General features: G+C 46.9%; 1 protein-coding gene and 1 long non-coding RNA gene across 4 annotated transcripts in view; both read left to right on the forward strand.

Moving 5' to 3' along the window:
• ehbp1l1b (EH domain binding protein 1-like 1b) overlaps positions 1–15,681 on the forward strand; it is a 36,007-nt gene that overhangs the window by 13,474 nt on the left and 6,852 nt on the right. For all 3 annotated transcript variants that reach the window (XM_072374272.1, XM_072374273.1, XM_072374274.1), the window contains 5 exons: positions 1–1,367; positions 2,678–3,148; positions 12,882–13,077; positions 13,149–13,297; positions 13,376–13,424. The exon at positions 1–1,367 is cut by the window's left edge and continues 193 nt beyond it. In XM_072374272.1, the coding sequence (XP_072230373.1) occupies positions 1–1,367; positions 2,678–3,148; positions 12,882–13,077; positions 13,149–13,297; positions 13,376–13,424 (2,232 nt within the window). The remainder of the gene's footprint in view (positions 1,368–2,677; positions 3,149–12,881; positions 13,078–13,148; positions 13,298–13,375; positions 13,425–15,681) is intronic.
• Positions 3,162–7,144, forward strand: LOC140279194 (uncharacterized). The gene is made up of 3 exons (XR_011909319.1): positions 3,162–3,461; positions 6,464–6,953; positions 7,104–7,144. It is a non-coding gene; the product is annotated as an uncharacterized lncRNA (long non-coding RNA).

Consider the following 15,681-nt stretch of genomic DNA (forward strand, 5'->3'; position numbering starts at 1 on the left):
CTAGAGGAGGAGAAACTGAGACTCTTACAGGAGGAGGAGGAGGTGAAAAGAGAGAGAGAAAGAAGGAAATGTGAAGAAGAAAGACTTCTAAAGGAGAAGAGAGACAGACAAGAGAAACTGAGGGAGGAGGAGGAGGACAGGAGGAAAAAAGAACAAGAGAGGACGCTCCTGGAGCTAGAGGACAAGAAGGAAAAACTCAAGAGGGAAGAGGAGAAAAGACTAGAGAGAGAACATTTCATGAAGAAAATGAAAGAGGAGGAGGAGGAAAAGAGGTTAGAGGAAAGACGACTGGCAGAGGCTAAAGAGAAGGAGCAAGAGGAGGAGGAGAGAAGAAAGAGGGAGGAAAATAACAAACATGAGGTAGAGAAACTGAAGAAGAGAGATGAGGAGAAGAGGAGACAAGAAGAAGAAAGAAAGAAGAGGGCAGAAGAGGAGAGGAAGAGGAAGGAGGAGGAGAGAAATAGAGTCAAAGAGGTAGAGGACAGAAGAAAGAGGGAGGAGGAGGAAAGACAAAAAGAGAAGAAGAAGAAGGAGGAAGAGAGGAAGGAAGAGGAAAGAAAAAGGCTGGCGGATGAGGAGGCAAAGAGGAGGGAGGAGGAGGAGAAAAGAATCAAAGAAGCAGAGGAGAGAAGAAAGAGGGAATTGGAAGAAAAGGAGAGACTACTAAAGGAAGAGAGGGAGAAGATGGAGAGGAGGAAAAAAGATGAGGAGGAGAAACGAAATGAAGAGGAGAAGAGAAGGAAAGAGAGACTCTTAAAGGATAAGAAGGAAAAGGAAAGGATGCAAAAGGAGGAGGAGGAGAGAAAGAGGAGACAGTTACAAGAGGAGAAGATGAGGCTGGAAGCAGAGAAGAAGAAAAAGAGGGAGGAGGAGGAGGAGAAGAGGAGACAGTTACAAGAGGAGAAGATGAGGCTGGAAGCAGAGAAGAAGAAAAAGAGGGAGGAGGAGGAGGAGAAAGAGAAAGCAGCAAGAAAAGTGAAGAAGGAAGAAGACAGGAAACAGAAAGAGGAGGAAAAGAAAAGAAATGCTCTGCAGCAGAAGGAGAAGATGGAGCAAAGAAAGAAAAAGGAGGAGGTGGAGAAGAGGGGAGCCAGAGAGGAGCCGGATGTCACTGCTCTGGTCTGCAGTTTGGTCAACAAGTCAGACGAGGACAAGCAGAGGATGAGAACGGCTGCTCCTCCCAGTTCAGACTCTCATGCACTTCTTGGAGATGTAGCTCAGCCTCCACTTCCTGTTCCACGTCTCCCTCCGCTGGTCAAAACTAATGCTGCCGCCGAGCAGCTGCTCCCACAAACTACCAGCCAATCACAAGGCAGAGAGATAACCGGTCCGCCAGTAAATAAATCAAACTCTGCCTCCGATGAGCGGTGAGTTGCAGCCCTGAAATAATGATTTCACTGTTGCTTTGGTGTGGTTTGGTCGCCGTTTTCACAGCATAAGCTCTTCTCATATTCAGCAAATACAATCAATCACCCTTAAAACGTGAAATCTCCCTTTAAAGCTGCTTTAATTTGATTCTCTATGTATCTCCTCTGAATTATTCTGTGATTCTCTGCTGAATACCTCTTAGCTGTGAGTTGATCCATAACCTTAACCCTCAACCCCATTTCCAGAAATCTAAGTATATTTTCAAAGTGAAATACAACATGTTTTCTTTTTGAAATATGTTGGAAATTTCAGTTCAACAACATTTAAAAAAAAGGGAAATACTGAGCATGCTACTGCACAAAGGAAAAGTGTAAAAAAGACAGAAAAACATTATTTATTCAGGTTAAATGAGTCACTGCATTTGGGTCACTGGTTCAAAAACAGTTCTCTTTCAATGAAAAACTGGCTTGTTTCTGCAGGAAACCTGACTGCATTCTGCATGTGTTGCACATGCTTAATAACTGTATTTAAACGGACCTTTTCTAGTTATTTTCACTAATTAAAACTCTTTACAGTGCAATCCTCGTACAGTGCTATGTTTCAGGCCCTAAACCAGCCTCCTCAGACTGTAAAGTTTTCAAAAGTTTTCCTGTTTTAAATATATTTCAGGAACTAATTTGGAGGTTTTTTTTATGGAAATGGGGTTATATTGATACAAGTGTGAGTCAAAGTGTGTTCAGTTGGGGGTTTTGCATCTAAGCTAACATCAGGGATCCTATCCTCCCGAACACTTCATCTTGTTTTTTCTGGTTTCACTCCGGCCGTCCTCAGCTCCTTTGCTCATGTCAGCTGAACTCTTTCACACTTTTTTATTCTGTTTTCCTCTTTCTTCCTCCTTATTCCAGTCTGAAGCAACCCTCTCTCATAAAGGAAGGTGTTGTCACAGAAAAGACATTATCTGCCACATGTACTCCATCTGGCATCTGCTCGGGGCCCACTGTCCTTCAGTGTAAACCATTGCAATTAGAGGTCTTGACGCTGGTGCCACCTCTGCAGAGGCTGTTTGATGAGATTCCCATATGGAACGAGCTAGAAGGAAGAAATGAGAAAGATTCGTCTGAAAAAACTTCTGCCAAGGAGGGTACAAATCCTTTGTGCAGAGGGTAAGAATGGATGAGGGGACGTCTTTCTGCTGGCTTCTCTGCTGTAGTCTCATCTTGTTTGTCTGCCATGCAAATGCTTTGGTTCCTGATTATTTAGATCACACGAAAAGCGAATTTATATTCATGTGTCTTCGCCTCTGTTCTAGTTCACCCACAGGAGATGCTGCTGAAGAGAATCCCCCTGAGACGCAGGAACCAGCAAAAGATTCAGAGAAACATCATGGAGTACCACCTGCTGCTCAGACCGTTTCACCACCAGCTCAAGAGGAGCCCAAAGAGCCAGAGGAACCTTCTGTGCAAACAGCAACCTCCCTCAAACCTCCCCCTACACCAGCTCTGGTGCTGGAGCCACAGCTCCCCTCAAAACCAGACCCAGGACTGCGGCTGGAACAAGATCTTCAGCCGCCAGACAAACCGCAAGTGGAGGCTGCAGCTGCGGAGAAAACAACTGATGTTGTAGTTGGCGATCAGCAGAGTTTAATGAGCGATGATGAGCCGGTGTGCGACGCAGAGAAGCAGCTGTGGGCAGCTGTGGAGGAGACCACAGGGGAGGCGGCAGTGGGACGAGAGACTGGAAGTAGCGCTGAAGAGAAGCAGAAAGAGAGTGTTGTAGGGGGGTGAGTCAGTGATGGTGCCTTGTAGTCTCTGCAGCATGGCGTGACATCACATGCAAACCTGAACATGGAGTGACTAACATGTGTCCTTAAAGCTGCAGCCTAACCCCATCACAAGCTATTCTCCTCATATTAACCTCAACGCCGTTTCTCTCAACATTTCAATTGAAGCAGTTTGATCAGAGCTTTTCAGTGAAACCTGTGTGTGTGTTGTGTTTGTGTGTGGCAGTGCACAGGCAGATGTGTGTGCTGCAGAGCAGCAGCAGGAGCCGCCTGCTGGCTTCATGTCAGCAGTAGTTGGGGTGTTGTATAGAGGGTGAGTCCTTCTGCTTGCCGGTGTGCTTGAATTGGTTTTTAGGGTTTGATGCAGAATGCATTTTGATGCATTTTTTGTAGACTAAGAAAACAGTGCTGCTTGAAAGTTTGTGAACACTGCTGAAGTTTCTGCTTTTCTGCATAAACACGTCCTAAAAGTGGATAAAGTGGACTGTAACCAAGACTAAAATTTCCCTTAATTTCAGGATTACTTGTATTAATCTGATGCTACGGTGCTATGAGTGTCTGCTGGTGTCGGCTGAAATCACATGACCAGTCCTGCACATCAGTTTCAAGTCATTTCACTGAACTCCTCTCTGCAAAATGGCTTCAGTCTTTGGCTTTCTTCCCATGGACTGTTTACTTCAGGTCCTTCTGCAGCATCTCTGCTGACTTGGTCAATCAAAAACATGAGTTTTGTTCTTATTTTTACCAACAATTAGTTTTCACAACGACTATAAGTTCTGTTTTGGTGTCTTTCTTCCACAAAACATCTGTCTGACACCCTTCAGATTTCTCCATGTCATCTTCAGCATCTTGTTCTTTTCAGAGCCATAGCTTTCTCCTCACAGGCCCGTTATTCACACTATAATTCACACGGTCCCTAGTTCCTGAGGGCCGTGGTCCCTAGTTCCTGAGGGCCGTGGTCCCTAGTTCCTGAGGGCCGCGGTCCCTAGTTCCTGTATGTCCGAATGTACGAAAAAACGTCCCTATTCCTGAAAAGGTTCCAGGAACTGAGGGCCGTGGTCCCTAGTTCCTGAGGGACGTGGTCCCTAGTTCCTGAGGGCCGTGGTCCCTAGTTCCTGAGGGCCGCGGTCCCTAGTTCCTGAGGGACGTGGTCCCTAGTTCCTGAGGGCCGTGGTCCCTAGTTCCTGAGGGCCGCGGTCCCTAGTTCCTGAGGGCCGCGGTCCCTGGTTCCTGAGGGCCGTGGTCCCTAGTTCCTGAGGGCCGCGGTCCCTAGTTCCTGAGGGCCGCGGTTCCTAGTTCCTGAGGGCCACGGTCCCCAGTTCCTGAGGGCCCTGGTCCCTGGTTCCTGAGGGCCGCGGTCCCTAGTTCCTGAGGGCTGTGGTCCCTAGTTCCTGAGGGCCGTGGTCCCTGGTTCCTGAGGGCCGTGGTCCCTAGTTCCTGAGGGCCGTGGTCCCTGGTTCCTGAGGGCTGTGGTCCCTAGTTCCTGAGGGCCGCGGTCCCTGGTTCCTGAGGGCCGTGGTCCCTAGTTCCTGAGGGCCGTGGTCCCTGGTTCCTGAGGGCCGCGGTCCCTAGTTCCTGAGGGCCGCGGTCCCTGGTTCCTGAGGGCCGTGGTCCCTAGTTCCTGAGGGCCGCGGTCCCTAGTTCCTGAGGGCCGCGGTTCCTAGTTCCTGAGGGCCACGGTCCCCAGTTCCTGAGGGCCCTGGTCCCTGGTTCCTGAGGGCCGCGGTCCCTAGTTCCTGAGGGCTGTGGTCCCTAGTTCCTGAGGGCCGTGGTCCCTGGTTCCTGAGGGCCGTGGTCCCTAGTTCCTGAGGGCCGTGGTCCCTGGTTCCTGAGGGCTGTGGTCCCTAGTTCCTGAGGGCCGTGGTCCCTAGTTCCTGAGGGCCGTGGTCCCTAGTTCCTGAGGGCCGTGGTCCCTAGTTCCTGAGGGCCGTGGTCCCTGGTTCCTGAGGGCTGTGGTCCCTAGTTCCTGAGGGCCGTGGTCCCTGGTTCCTGAGGGCCGTGGTCCCTAGTTCCTGAGGGCCGTGGTCCCTGGTTCCTGAGGGCTGTGGTCCCTAGTTCCTGAGGGCCGTGGTCCCTAGTTCCTGAGGGCCGTGGTCCCTAGTTCCTGAGGGCCGTGGTCCCTAGTTCCTGAGGGCCGTGGTCCCTGGTTCCTGAGGGCCGTGGTCCCTAGTTCCTGAGGGCCGTGGTCCCTAGTTCCTGAGGGCCGTGGTCCCTAGTTCCTGAGGGCCGTGGTCCCTGGTTCCTGAGGGCCGTGGTCCCTAGTTCCTGAGGGCCGCGGTCCCTGGTTCCTGTATGTCCGAATGCACGAAAAAACGTCCCTTTTCCTGAAAAGGTTCTAGGAACTGTAAAAGGTTCCTACAGTGGGAATCCGCCTCATGTGGGAGGCTTTCTGGCTTTTTTTGTTCCTCAGGGACCTCATGAACTGTTACAACTTGGTCCTGCAGTGATCCTGTTTGTAAATCAGAAAATAACAGTGGCCACGAGTTTTCTTCCATTTACACACAAGCTGTCTGACTGACCGGAGTCCAAACTCTTAAGAGGTGGTTTGAGACCTTTTCCTGCCTGATAAGCATCAGCAGCTAGTTTTCTGTGGTCCTTGGGACCAGATCAGATGCCTGTTCTTTAAAGCAGCCGCCCGCTGATACGTAACCGCCGTCCCATGAATGAAAACACTCCGACTTCACCTTCAAACGAACTCACACAGAAACTGGATTCTTTTTTGCAGTGAGTAAAAAGCCATGTATCGTATTTCTTACCTCATTTGTTCAAATAGTTTCAGTTTGCCGACGTCTTGTGTGCATATCTGGTCATGTTTGAAGCCATATTCCTGCAGAAATATGGAATTCTATGTTGTTTTCATCAACTTCCTTTCATATAGATGCATTAGAGAGTTTACATGTTGCCTCTAATCCAGATCCAGAGTGCGTCATGTGGTTGATTTGATGTTTTTATACAATTAAAATCCACTCCATCTCCTCTCCTCCAAGTCTTCCTCTGAGCTGATCTCAGCTCTTCGAGTGCATGACACTAGAAAGTGTTTTACCTGCTCCTAATCATGCCAGAAGTGATGTAAATGTCAGTATGTTTTGAACTGGTTAGAAAACAGTGTTGGGTGGTTCTTTTTATCCAAAGAATATGTTTTCTTTGGGTGCTTTTGTGCAACTCTTTGGACGAGCACCAAAACAAAGTCTGTGAAGGAACTGTTTAATCACGCATGCTGTCTGGCTCTCTGTCCCAGGGTCCAGCTGTGGTCGTAATGCATTTCAGGGTGAGCTTTGTCTCACAGCTTTCCTGTCCCTCATGTCTGCCCTTTAGCTACGAGACAGTCGCCGGCTTGCTGCACACAACTGGATCAAATGATGCCGGTCGTCCGCAGCCCCCTGCAGACCAACCGTGCCCACTTACAAATAATGAAGACCCACCACGTTTACACGAAGTAGAAACTGCAATCCTGTGTTCCTCTGAGCCAGATAATGAGCCACTGAGTGTTCTGGGCATGGACAGTTTGCACCCCACGGCTTTGTCTGACACAGCAGAAAGTCAGGCATTAATTGAGGATAAGGTTTCCGAGAGGAAATTAGAGCCAAAACCAGACAAGACATCTGGGCTGAGTCTGGTGGCAAGACTGCGACAAGCAGCCACTGAGCAGGAGAAGGAGAGAGAAGAGGAGATGGAGAGAAGGGAGACGGAAAGGATGGAGAACATTAAGAGGGCAGAGAGGGAGGAGAGAGACAAGAAAGAGAGAGAAGAGACTGAGAAGAAAGAGAAAGAAAGGGTGGAGAGGGAAGAGGCAGAAAAGAAAAGGGTGGAGAGGGAAGAGGCAGAAAAGAAAAGGGTGGAGAGGGAAGAGAAAGAAAAGAAAAGGTTGGAGAGGGAAGAGGCAGAAAAGAAAAGGTTGGAGAGGGAAGAGGCAGAAAAGAAAGAAAGGGTGGAGAGGGAAGAGGCAGAAAAGAAGAGGGTGGAGAGGGAAGAGAAAGAAAAGAAAGAAAGGGTGGAGAGGGAAGAGGCAGAAACGAAAAGGGTGGAGAGGGAAGAGGCAGAAAAGAAAAGGGTGGAGAGGGAAGAGGCAGAAAAGAAAAGGGTGGAGAGGGAAGAGGCAGAAAAGAAGAGGGTGGAGAGGGAAGAGAAAGAAAAGAAAGAAAGGGTGGAGAGGGAAGAGGCAGAAAAGAAAGAAAGGGTGGAGAGGGAAGAGGCAGAAAAGAAAAGGGTGGAGAGGGAAAAGGCAGAAAAGAAAAGGGTGGAGAGGGAAGAGGCAGAAAAGAAGAGGTTGGAGAGGGAAGAGGCAGAAAAGAAAAGGGTGGAGAGGGAAGAGGCAGAAAAGAAAAGGGTGGAGAGGGAAGAGGCAGAAAAGAAAAGGGTGGAGAGGGAAGAGAAAGAAAAGAAAGAAAGGGTGGAGAGGGAAGAGGCAGAAAAGAAAGAAAGGGTGGAGAGGGAAGAGAAAGAAAAGAAAGAAAGGGTGGAGAGGGAAGAGGCAGAAAAGAAAAGGGTGGAGAGGGAAAAGGCAGAAAAGAAAAGGTTGGAGAGGGAAGAGGCAGAAAAGAAAAGGGTGGAGAGGGAAGAGGCAGAAAAGAAAAGGTTGGAGAGGGAAGAGAAAGAAAAGAAAGAAAGGGTGGAGAGGGAAGATGCAGAAAAGAAAAGGGTGGAGAGGGAAAAGGCAGAAAAGAAAAGGTTGGAGAGGGAAGAGGCAGAAAAGAAAAGGGTGGAGAGGGAAGAGGCAGAAAAGAAAAGGGTGGAGAGGGAAGAGGCAGAAAAGAAAAGGGTGGAGAGGGAACAGGCAGAAAAGAAAAGGGTGGAGATGGAAGAGAAAGAAAAGAAAGAAATGGTGGAGAGGGAGGAGGCAGAAAAGAAAAGGGTGGAGAGGGAAGAGGCAGAAAAGAAAAGGGTGGAGAGGGAACAGGCAGAAAAGAAAAGGGTGGAGATGGAAGAGAAAGAAAAGAAAGAAATGGTGGAGAGGGAGGAGGCAGAAAAGAAAAGGGTGGAGAGGGAAAAGGCAGAAAAAAAAGAAAGGGTGGAGAGGGAAGAGGCAGAAAAGAAAGAAAGGGTGGAGAGGGAAAAGGCAGAAAAGAAAAGGTTGGAGAGGGAAGAGAAAGAAAAGAAAAGGTTGGAGAGGGAAGAGAAAGAAAAGAAAGAAAGGGTGGAGAGGGAAGAGAAAGAAAAGAAAAGGGTGGAGATGGAAGAGAAAGAAAAGAAAGAAAGGGTGGAGAGGGAAGAGGCAGAAAAGAAAAGGTTGGAGAGGGAAGAGAAAGAAAAGAAAGAAAGGGTGGAGAGGGAAGAGGCAGAAAAGAAAAGGTTGGAGAGGGAAAAGGCAGAAAAAAAAGAAAGGGTGGAGAGGGAAAAGGCAGAAAAGAAAAGGTTGGAGAGGGAAGAGAAAGAAAAGAAAGAAAGGGTGGAGAGGGAAGAGAAAGAAAAGAAGAGGGTGGAGAGGGAAGAGAAAGAAAAGAAAAGGGTGGAGAGGGAAGAGAAAGAAAAGAAAGAAAGGGTGGAGAGGGAAAAGGCAGAAAAGAAAAGGGTGGAGATGGAAGAGAAAGAAAAGAAAGAAAGGGTGGAGAGGGAAGAGGCAGAAAAGAAAAGGTTGGAGAGGGAAGAGGCAGAAAAGAAAAGGGTGGAGAGGGAAGAGGCAGAAAAGAAAAGGGTGGAGAGGGAAGAGAAAGAAAAGAAAGAAAGGGTGGAGAGGGAAGAGGCAGAAAAGAAAAGGGTGGAGAGGGAAGAGGCAGAAAAGAAGAGGGTGGAGAGGGAAGAGGCAGAAAAGAAAGAAAGGGTGGAGAGGGAAGAGGCAGAAAAGAAAAGGGTGGAGAGGGAAGAGGCAGAAAAGAAGAGGGTGGAGAGGGAAGAGAAAGAAAAGAAAGAAAGGGTGGAGAGGGAAGAGGCAGAAAAGAAAAGGGTGGAGAGGGAAGAGGCAGAAAAGAAAAGGGTGGAGAGGGAAAAGGCAGAAAAAAAAGAAAGGGTGGAGAGGGAAAAGGCAGAAAAGAAAAGGTTGGAGAGGGAAGAGAAAGAAAAGAAAGAAAGGGTGGAGAGGGAAGAGAAAGAAAAGAAAAGGTTGGAGAGGGAAGAGAAAGAAAAGAAAGAAAGGGTGGAGAGGGAAGAGAAAGAAAAGAAAAGGGTGGAGAGGGAAGAGGCAGAAAAGAAAAGGGTGGAGAGGGAAAAGGCAGAAAAGAAAAGGTTGGAGAGGGAAAAGGCAGAAAATAAAAGGTTGGAGAGGGAAGAGGCAGAAAAGAAAAGGGTGGAGAGGGAAGAGGCAGAAAAGAAAAGGTTGGAGAGGGAAGAGGCAGAAAAGAAAAGGGTGGAGAGGGAAGAGGCAGAAAAGAAAAGGGTGGAGAGGGAAGAGGCAGAAAAGAAAGAAAGGGTGGAGAGGGAAGAGAAAGAAAAGAAAGAAAGGGTGGAGAGGGAAGAGGCAGAAAAGAAAAGGGTGGAGAGGGAAGAGGCAGAAAAGAAAAGGGTGGAGAGGGAAGAGGCAGAAAAGAAAGAAAGGGTGGAGAGGGAAGAGGCAGAAAAGAAAAGGTTGGAGAGGGAAGAGAAAGAAAAGAAAAGGGTGGAGAGGGAAGAGGCAGAAAAGAAAAGGGTGGAGAGGGAAGAGGCAGAAAAGAAAGAAAGGGTGGAGAGGGAAGAGAAAGAAAAGAAAGAAAGGGTGGAGAGGGAAGAGGCAGAAAAGAAAGAAAGGGTGGAGATGGAAGAGAAAGAGGAAATAAAGAGGTTGGAAAAAGAGAAGAAAAAGCTGGAAAACAAGCATCTGGAGGAGAGAGAAAAGACAAAAATTAGGCAACAGAGAGACGAGACTGATGAGGAAGAGAAGAAAATGGAGAAGGAGGACAGTGGGGGAGAGACTCCATCATGGACAGGGGAAAAGTGTTTGGGCCTCTCGTCAGTGTCGACCAATCAGAAAGTGAATAGCAGCCAATCAAACAGCTGGCCACCACTGAGGGAGGCTGAATTGGATGATATTGCAGATGATGAAAGGCTACAGGGCAACAATCAGGAATGCAAATCTGTTCCCAAACCAGCCAAAGCTGAGGCCAGTTTGGTTTCAAGCAGACCAGCTGATTCTGTCCCTGCATCTAAAGCGATCAACGGCAAACCTGCTGTTCAGAAAGCACTGGACCATGCTGGTCTGAGATCAGTTAAAAAGACTGCTTCCAGTCTTAAGCATGGTGCCATCCCGGCGTGGCTGAGAGAAGATGAGGAAGAGGAAGTAGAGTATGAGAGAGGACATGAAGATCTTGGCTCCATCTGGCTGGCTGAGCTGTACATGGAGGGGGCAGCAGGGTGAGTAAGGAGTGTAGGAGGGTTAAATAGAAAGGGTGAGAGGTGAGTGAGTGCTTGGTTTCCACTTTAACTCACTGCATCCCCGGGGACATAGTATTTACTAAACTTGCTTAATGCGGGTTGGCATTTCATGTGAGTCAGCACCCAAAGAACATCATCACCACATTCGTTTTGAGGGAAACTGGAATTTCAAAGGGCAAAGAGATGCACTGCATTTGAAGAACCAAGCTAATTGGTGTAGTTTAGATTATTAAAGCTACAGCAGTAGTGGTTTCCCGTAATAAAGCTATTCTAAACCCTTTAGCAGTTTCCCATTCATAAGCCAATGCCAAAATAAACAGATAAAAGTCCCTAAAATACTCCAGTAGCAGTTGTTTGTACAGTTAAGTGATAACATGAACTGCTAATAGCTAACACGGCATGCTAGGCTGGGAAAGTAGCTGCATCTGCTGTGTTTTTGTCCTCGATTGTCATGGTCTACATGAATATGGCAGATGGGAAATGACTTATTTGCAATCACTCTCCGTGGCTGAGCAGCATGTGAGTCAGCATGGCTGTGGCGATGGGTTTGGTCATTGGATGGCTGCAGTTAATTTGAGACTGGAGCATGTTAAAAGCCGGGGAACGAGGGGAAATGTATGTCCAAATATCTTCGAAGCCAAGTGTGGAGAAAGCTTTTGAAGCAACGCTCTGCCCTCAGTCCAACACAGCTCCCATGTTTGAGTTTCTTCCAGGTTCTGGCTTTTTTAGATTAATTAATGTTGCCAAAGAGGAATGGAGCATGACGTCATACTAGCTGGATCTGTGGTTGGTCGCTTTTATTTATATTTTACATTTAGGTTCTGAATTTTCCTTTTCTGTCCCCAGCCCGGGCAACCCGTCTCCCGCCGTTACCCAGAGGCCCTCTTCACCCCCCTGCAGTGAACAAACTATTTATCAGAGCTCTGATGCCAGTGAGCCAAATAAACTTGAACTTCCCGAGACCAGTCAGACTAAAAGTCCACATCCTGACTCTCCTTTGGTGTCCAAGAAGGAGGAAGCATTCCTCACAAAAACTGGTCACAGTCTGGAGCTAGCAGGCAATGAGGATGGAGACTTTGTTCAGTCATCTGTGGTGCCTTGGCCCCTCCCACCAAACACAAACACTGCGAGCAGACAGAGCGACTCTAACAGCACAAAAACACACTCTGACATCAGCCAGACACACAACGACACAAAAGCAGCACAAGAGAGTCTTGAAATTAGGTCTGAGAATGGCTCGAAGGACATAATGACCGAGAGTCCACAAATAAACAGTGTTTTTAGCAGCCTCTCCAAAGACCAGCTGCTCCAAGAAGAGGAAAGGTTCCTACTGACTAAAATTAGTCAGATGTCAGGCGACACATCCCCTGTCTCTGGCCCCCGTGGCATGAAACGTCTCATTCCTGTACCTGGTGATATTGACTGGGATACCACAGAGACTAAGAGCCAATCAGACATCCCCACGGACCCTACTGATCATAGCCAGGACTCGGTTATCCCCCGCATCGATGCCCTGCAGGAAATAGCTGTAAGCGAGTCAGATGAGCTGCTTGGAGAGGAGGATGTGTAAGTCAGCAGAGGCTGTAAAGCTGTGCTGCTCTGTGAAATGATGTGTGGGTGTCTGATCTGATCTGATCTGATCTGAGCTGAGCTTGGGTGTCTGAGACTCAAGGGGTTTGAGTCAGCCTTTAAAAACATGTGTGATACAGTAACCATAGCCTACCTAACATAATTAGAGGTATGTATTTTACCTGCTGCGAAGGTGATCTGTGTTGAAGGGACGGTTTTGAGTGATATGTTGGATCGAGAGGCTGTGGAGCTGAAACAAATTCCCAACATCAGCTCAAAGCTGAGAGAACTTTGGCCTTTGGATTTCAGGCTTTCTTTTTTATTAGTTTCTTGGCAGTGCGACTGATTATCGGAGATTCATCATTTCTTGAAAGTTAAGGCACAAACAGTCGAAACTTATGGTTTGACTGGTTAAAATCACACATTGACTAACAGACCTTGGCTGGCAGGTGTGTTTAGTCTACAGACTTGCAACTTTGCACATAAAGCACTGTGTTTAAATGCTATTTCGTGTGTTTAGACATAGATTTCTTTGGCTGCTTTGAGGCTTGATTTGAACTAGCGCCGTAAAGTATCTTTATGATTAAGTGCTTTATGATTTAAAAGCCTTCCAGGTTGCTTTATTTCGCTGGTTCTGTAAAGGATAAGATGCATAGATACTAAGCCAAACAGCACCAGTCTGCCTTGAGGCTCATCCACACCCAAATCTTGAATATCTATGTTTTGCAGAATGCTCTAACACCAGCTTGCTCATTCTGATCATCGTTGCAAGATTGCACGTCTTTTGCTAACATCTGCTCATACCAGGAGAGTGATTTCCTGCCTTCTTTTACACTCTGTTCTCTGTTCTCATCATCTGTCTTTTAACTTGTCCTCTCATAAGGGTAAAACACCAGCCAGCCGAGAAGAAACTATCATCACAGCCTAAAGACACAGACCCCATCGCTCCTCTCCATCTTTGTGAGGTTAAGACTTCTCGTCTCCCCACATTACAAGAAGAAGAAACCCCTGACCTTAAGACCCCAGATCCTGTGCAGGTGGTCAAAGAGAGGGCTGATGGGAAGGATGACACTGCTGAGGTAAAGGTGTATACAACCCCCCCCCTGAACTAAACAACTGAGCGTTCCCTGACCTCCTCCTCTCCCTCCAGGACCTGGTGACCTCCAGCCAGTCGCTGCTGCAGTGGTGCCAGAGCATCACTAACGGCTACCAGGGGGTGAAGGTCACAAACTTCAGCACATCCTGGAGGAACGGCCTGGCCTTCTGCGCCATCTTGCACCACTTTCATCAAGACAAAATGTACGTCATTTGACTTTGGCTTTGGCTCAATGTCTGTATTTTTAATCTAAATATGCTGTTCTGTGCTTTTCCCGTTAGAGATTTTGACCAGTTGGACCCTCACAACATCAAGCTCAACAACAAAAAGGTGAGGATGAGCTGCATGTCGATGAATTTAACTTAAACTCTTCATGGCTGCCATCAGCACCTTTAACTCTTACAAATGTACAAATATTGCTTAAAAAAGCACAGATTTTCTCAACTGATTTAGTTGACACTTTTGCCTGTTTTAGAGTTGCTCTGAATAATATAGAATAATATAATAACAGAATATTTTTTATACAATATTAACTGTAAATACTTTTTTTTTTTGCCAATGGAGCAGAGAAGGTAAGCATGACTACTATTGTCTCCACTAGCAACAGCACAAGTCCCAAGGCTCCAACAATACAATAACACTAACTACAAGGGGTGTGATATAGGGCAGAACAAAAGAATGCTGTGTGGATACTGTATTTCAGTAACAGTAAGTAACATCAGGGGAACTCCCGACCTTATTTCTGGCATGAAATACGTTCATCTACTCACCGAGAACAGTTTGGTGAAACCTAATCCACACGCCCCCCTGCAGCACAGTTTATTCACTCCGTGCTCTGTGGCAGTCGGCTAACTTCACACAGAGTTTGCTGCTGATAGCTCTGTTAGCTCATAGCTGCTGTTAGCTCATAGCTCTGTTAGCTCATAGCTGCTGTTAGCTCATAGCTCTGTTAGCTCATAGCTGCTGTTATGTGGCTACTTGCAGCTATAGGAGAGCTAACGGAGGGATTTCTACACAGGCACTCTACTGGGACCACTTCATCCACACGCCCCCCTGCAGCACAGTTTATTCACTCCGTGCTCTGTGACAGTCGGCTAACTTCACACAGAGTTTGCTGCTGATAGTTTTGTGCAACATGGCAGGATATTTATCAGATTTTGACAACGTGAACGACGACTTTGAGTAAGATGGACGTTCTTACCGGAGTGAATAAACTGTGCTGCAGGGGGGCGTGTGGATGAAGTGGTCCCAGTAGAGTGCCTGTGTAGAAATCCCTCCGTTAGCTCTCCTATAGCTGCAAGTAGCCACATAACAGCAGCTATGAGCTAACAGAGCTATGAGCTAACAGCAGCTATGAGCTAACAGAGCTATAGCACACGTTCATTCATTCATTCTTCTTAAAGTATTGGTGAAATAAAGACAGATAATGCCTTATTTAGAGGCTGCATCCTCTAAGCCCCGTTCACTCCGTTATATGGATCTCCAGTTATCTAAATATCTTCTGAAGGACGGCGACGTATTTCATGCCAGAAATAAGGTCTATGTTTAAAAATACCGGAGTTCCCCTTTAATCAGCAGATAATAAATCAAACTTTATTTGTATAGCACGTTACATACCAAAGTCCTTCAGTGTTTGCACCAAGATCTCCATCTGATCTGCATATCTTCTATAAGTCTGTGGTAGCAATCTGCTTTTCTGCCGTCTCTTCGGGCAGCAGCCAGTGACTTAAAGAAACTGAAAAAACAGATGCAGAAGACTGGCTCAGTGCTGACAGCTGCTCTGGAGCTGATTACACAAAGAAGAATGTAGCAAAATCTGCTCAAAATGGATTATGATGCGTAGCCCCTACACAAGATAGCCATGAAACAGCAGAGTGTGCTCCCTCAGAGGCTTCTTTAGCTTTCAGATATGATTCAAAGCACTTAGAAACAGGGCCAAAGTGGCCAAGCTGCTGTTTTAAATGCTTCACTTAAATCAAACAGAACTTACACAGTTGATTTATCCCAATAATGAGCCCGAGGTCATTTAACAACCTTTAGAAGTGGTTTTAACATATAAATCAGCGCTAAAGTACCTTAAGCCATTGTTTTTGTGTCAGACATTTTTTATGAGGCGAAAATAGCATTTTGAACGGTTGTTCATCCTATCTGAAAGGTTTGTGTTGGACATTTTAACTTTCAATTCAATTCAATTCAGCTTTATTTATAAAGCGCCAGATTACAACAATTGTCATCTCAAGGCACTTAAATAATAAAGTCCAATTCAAGCCAATTGGAATTCAATTCATTGTAATCATAATCCAATTAATTCATATGGAGCCAATTCAAAAATGATATCGTAGCTAAGGAAACCAACAGATTGGACCGAAACTTGTCTTCAGTCCAATCTCCCGTCCTGAGCCTGAGGGACTGTGGAAAGGAACGACTCCCTTTAACAGGAAGAAACCTCTGGCAGAACCAGAACCAGGAAGAAACCTCTGGCAGGACCAGAACCAGGAAGAAACCTCTGGTAGAACCAGAACCAGGAAGAAACCTCTGGAAGAACCAGAACCAGGAAAAAACCTCTGGCAGAACCAGGAAGAAACAT

Source organism: Leuresthes tenuis, unplaced genomic scaffold (assembly GCF_036924035.1).
Source record: "Leuresthes tenuis unplaced genomic scaffold, fLeuTen1.0.hap1 SCAF_21, whole genome shotgun sequence".
Classification (NCBI taxonomy): Eukaryota; Metazoa; Chordata; class Actinopteri; order Atheriniformes; family Atherinopsidae; genus Leuresthes; species Leuresthes tenuis.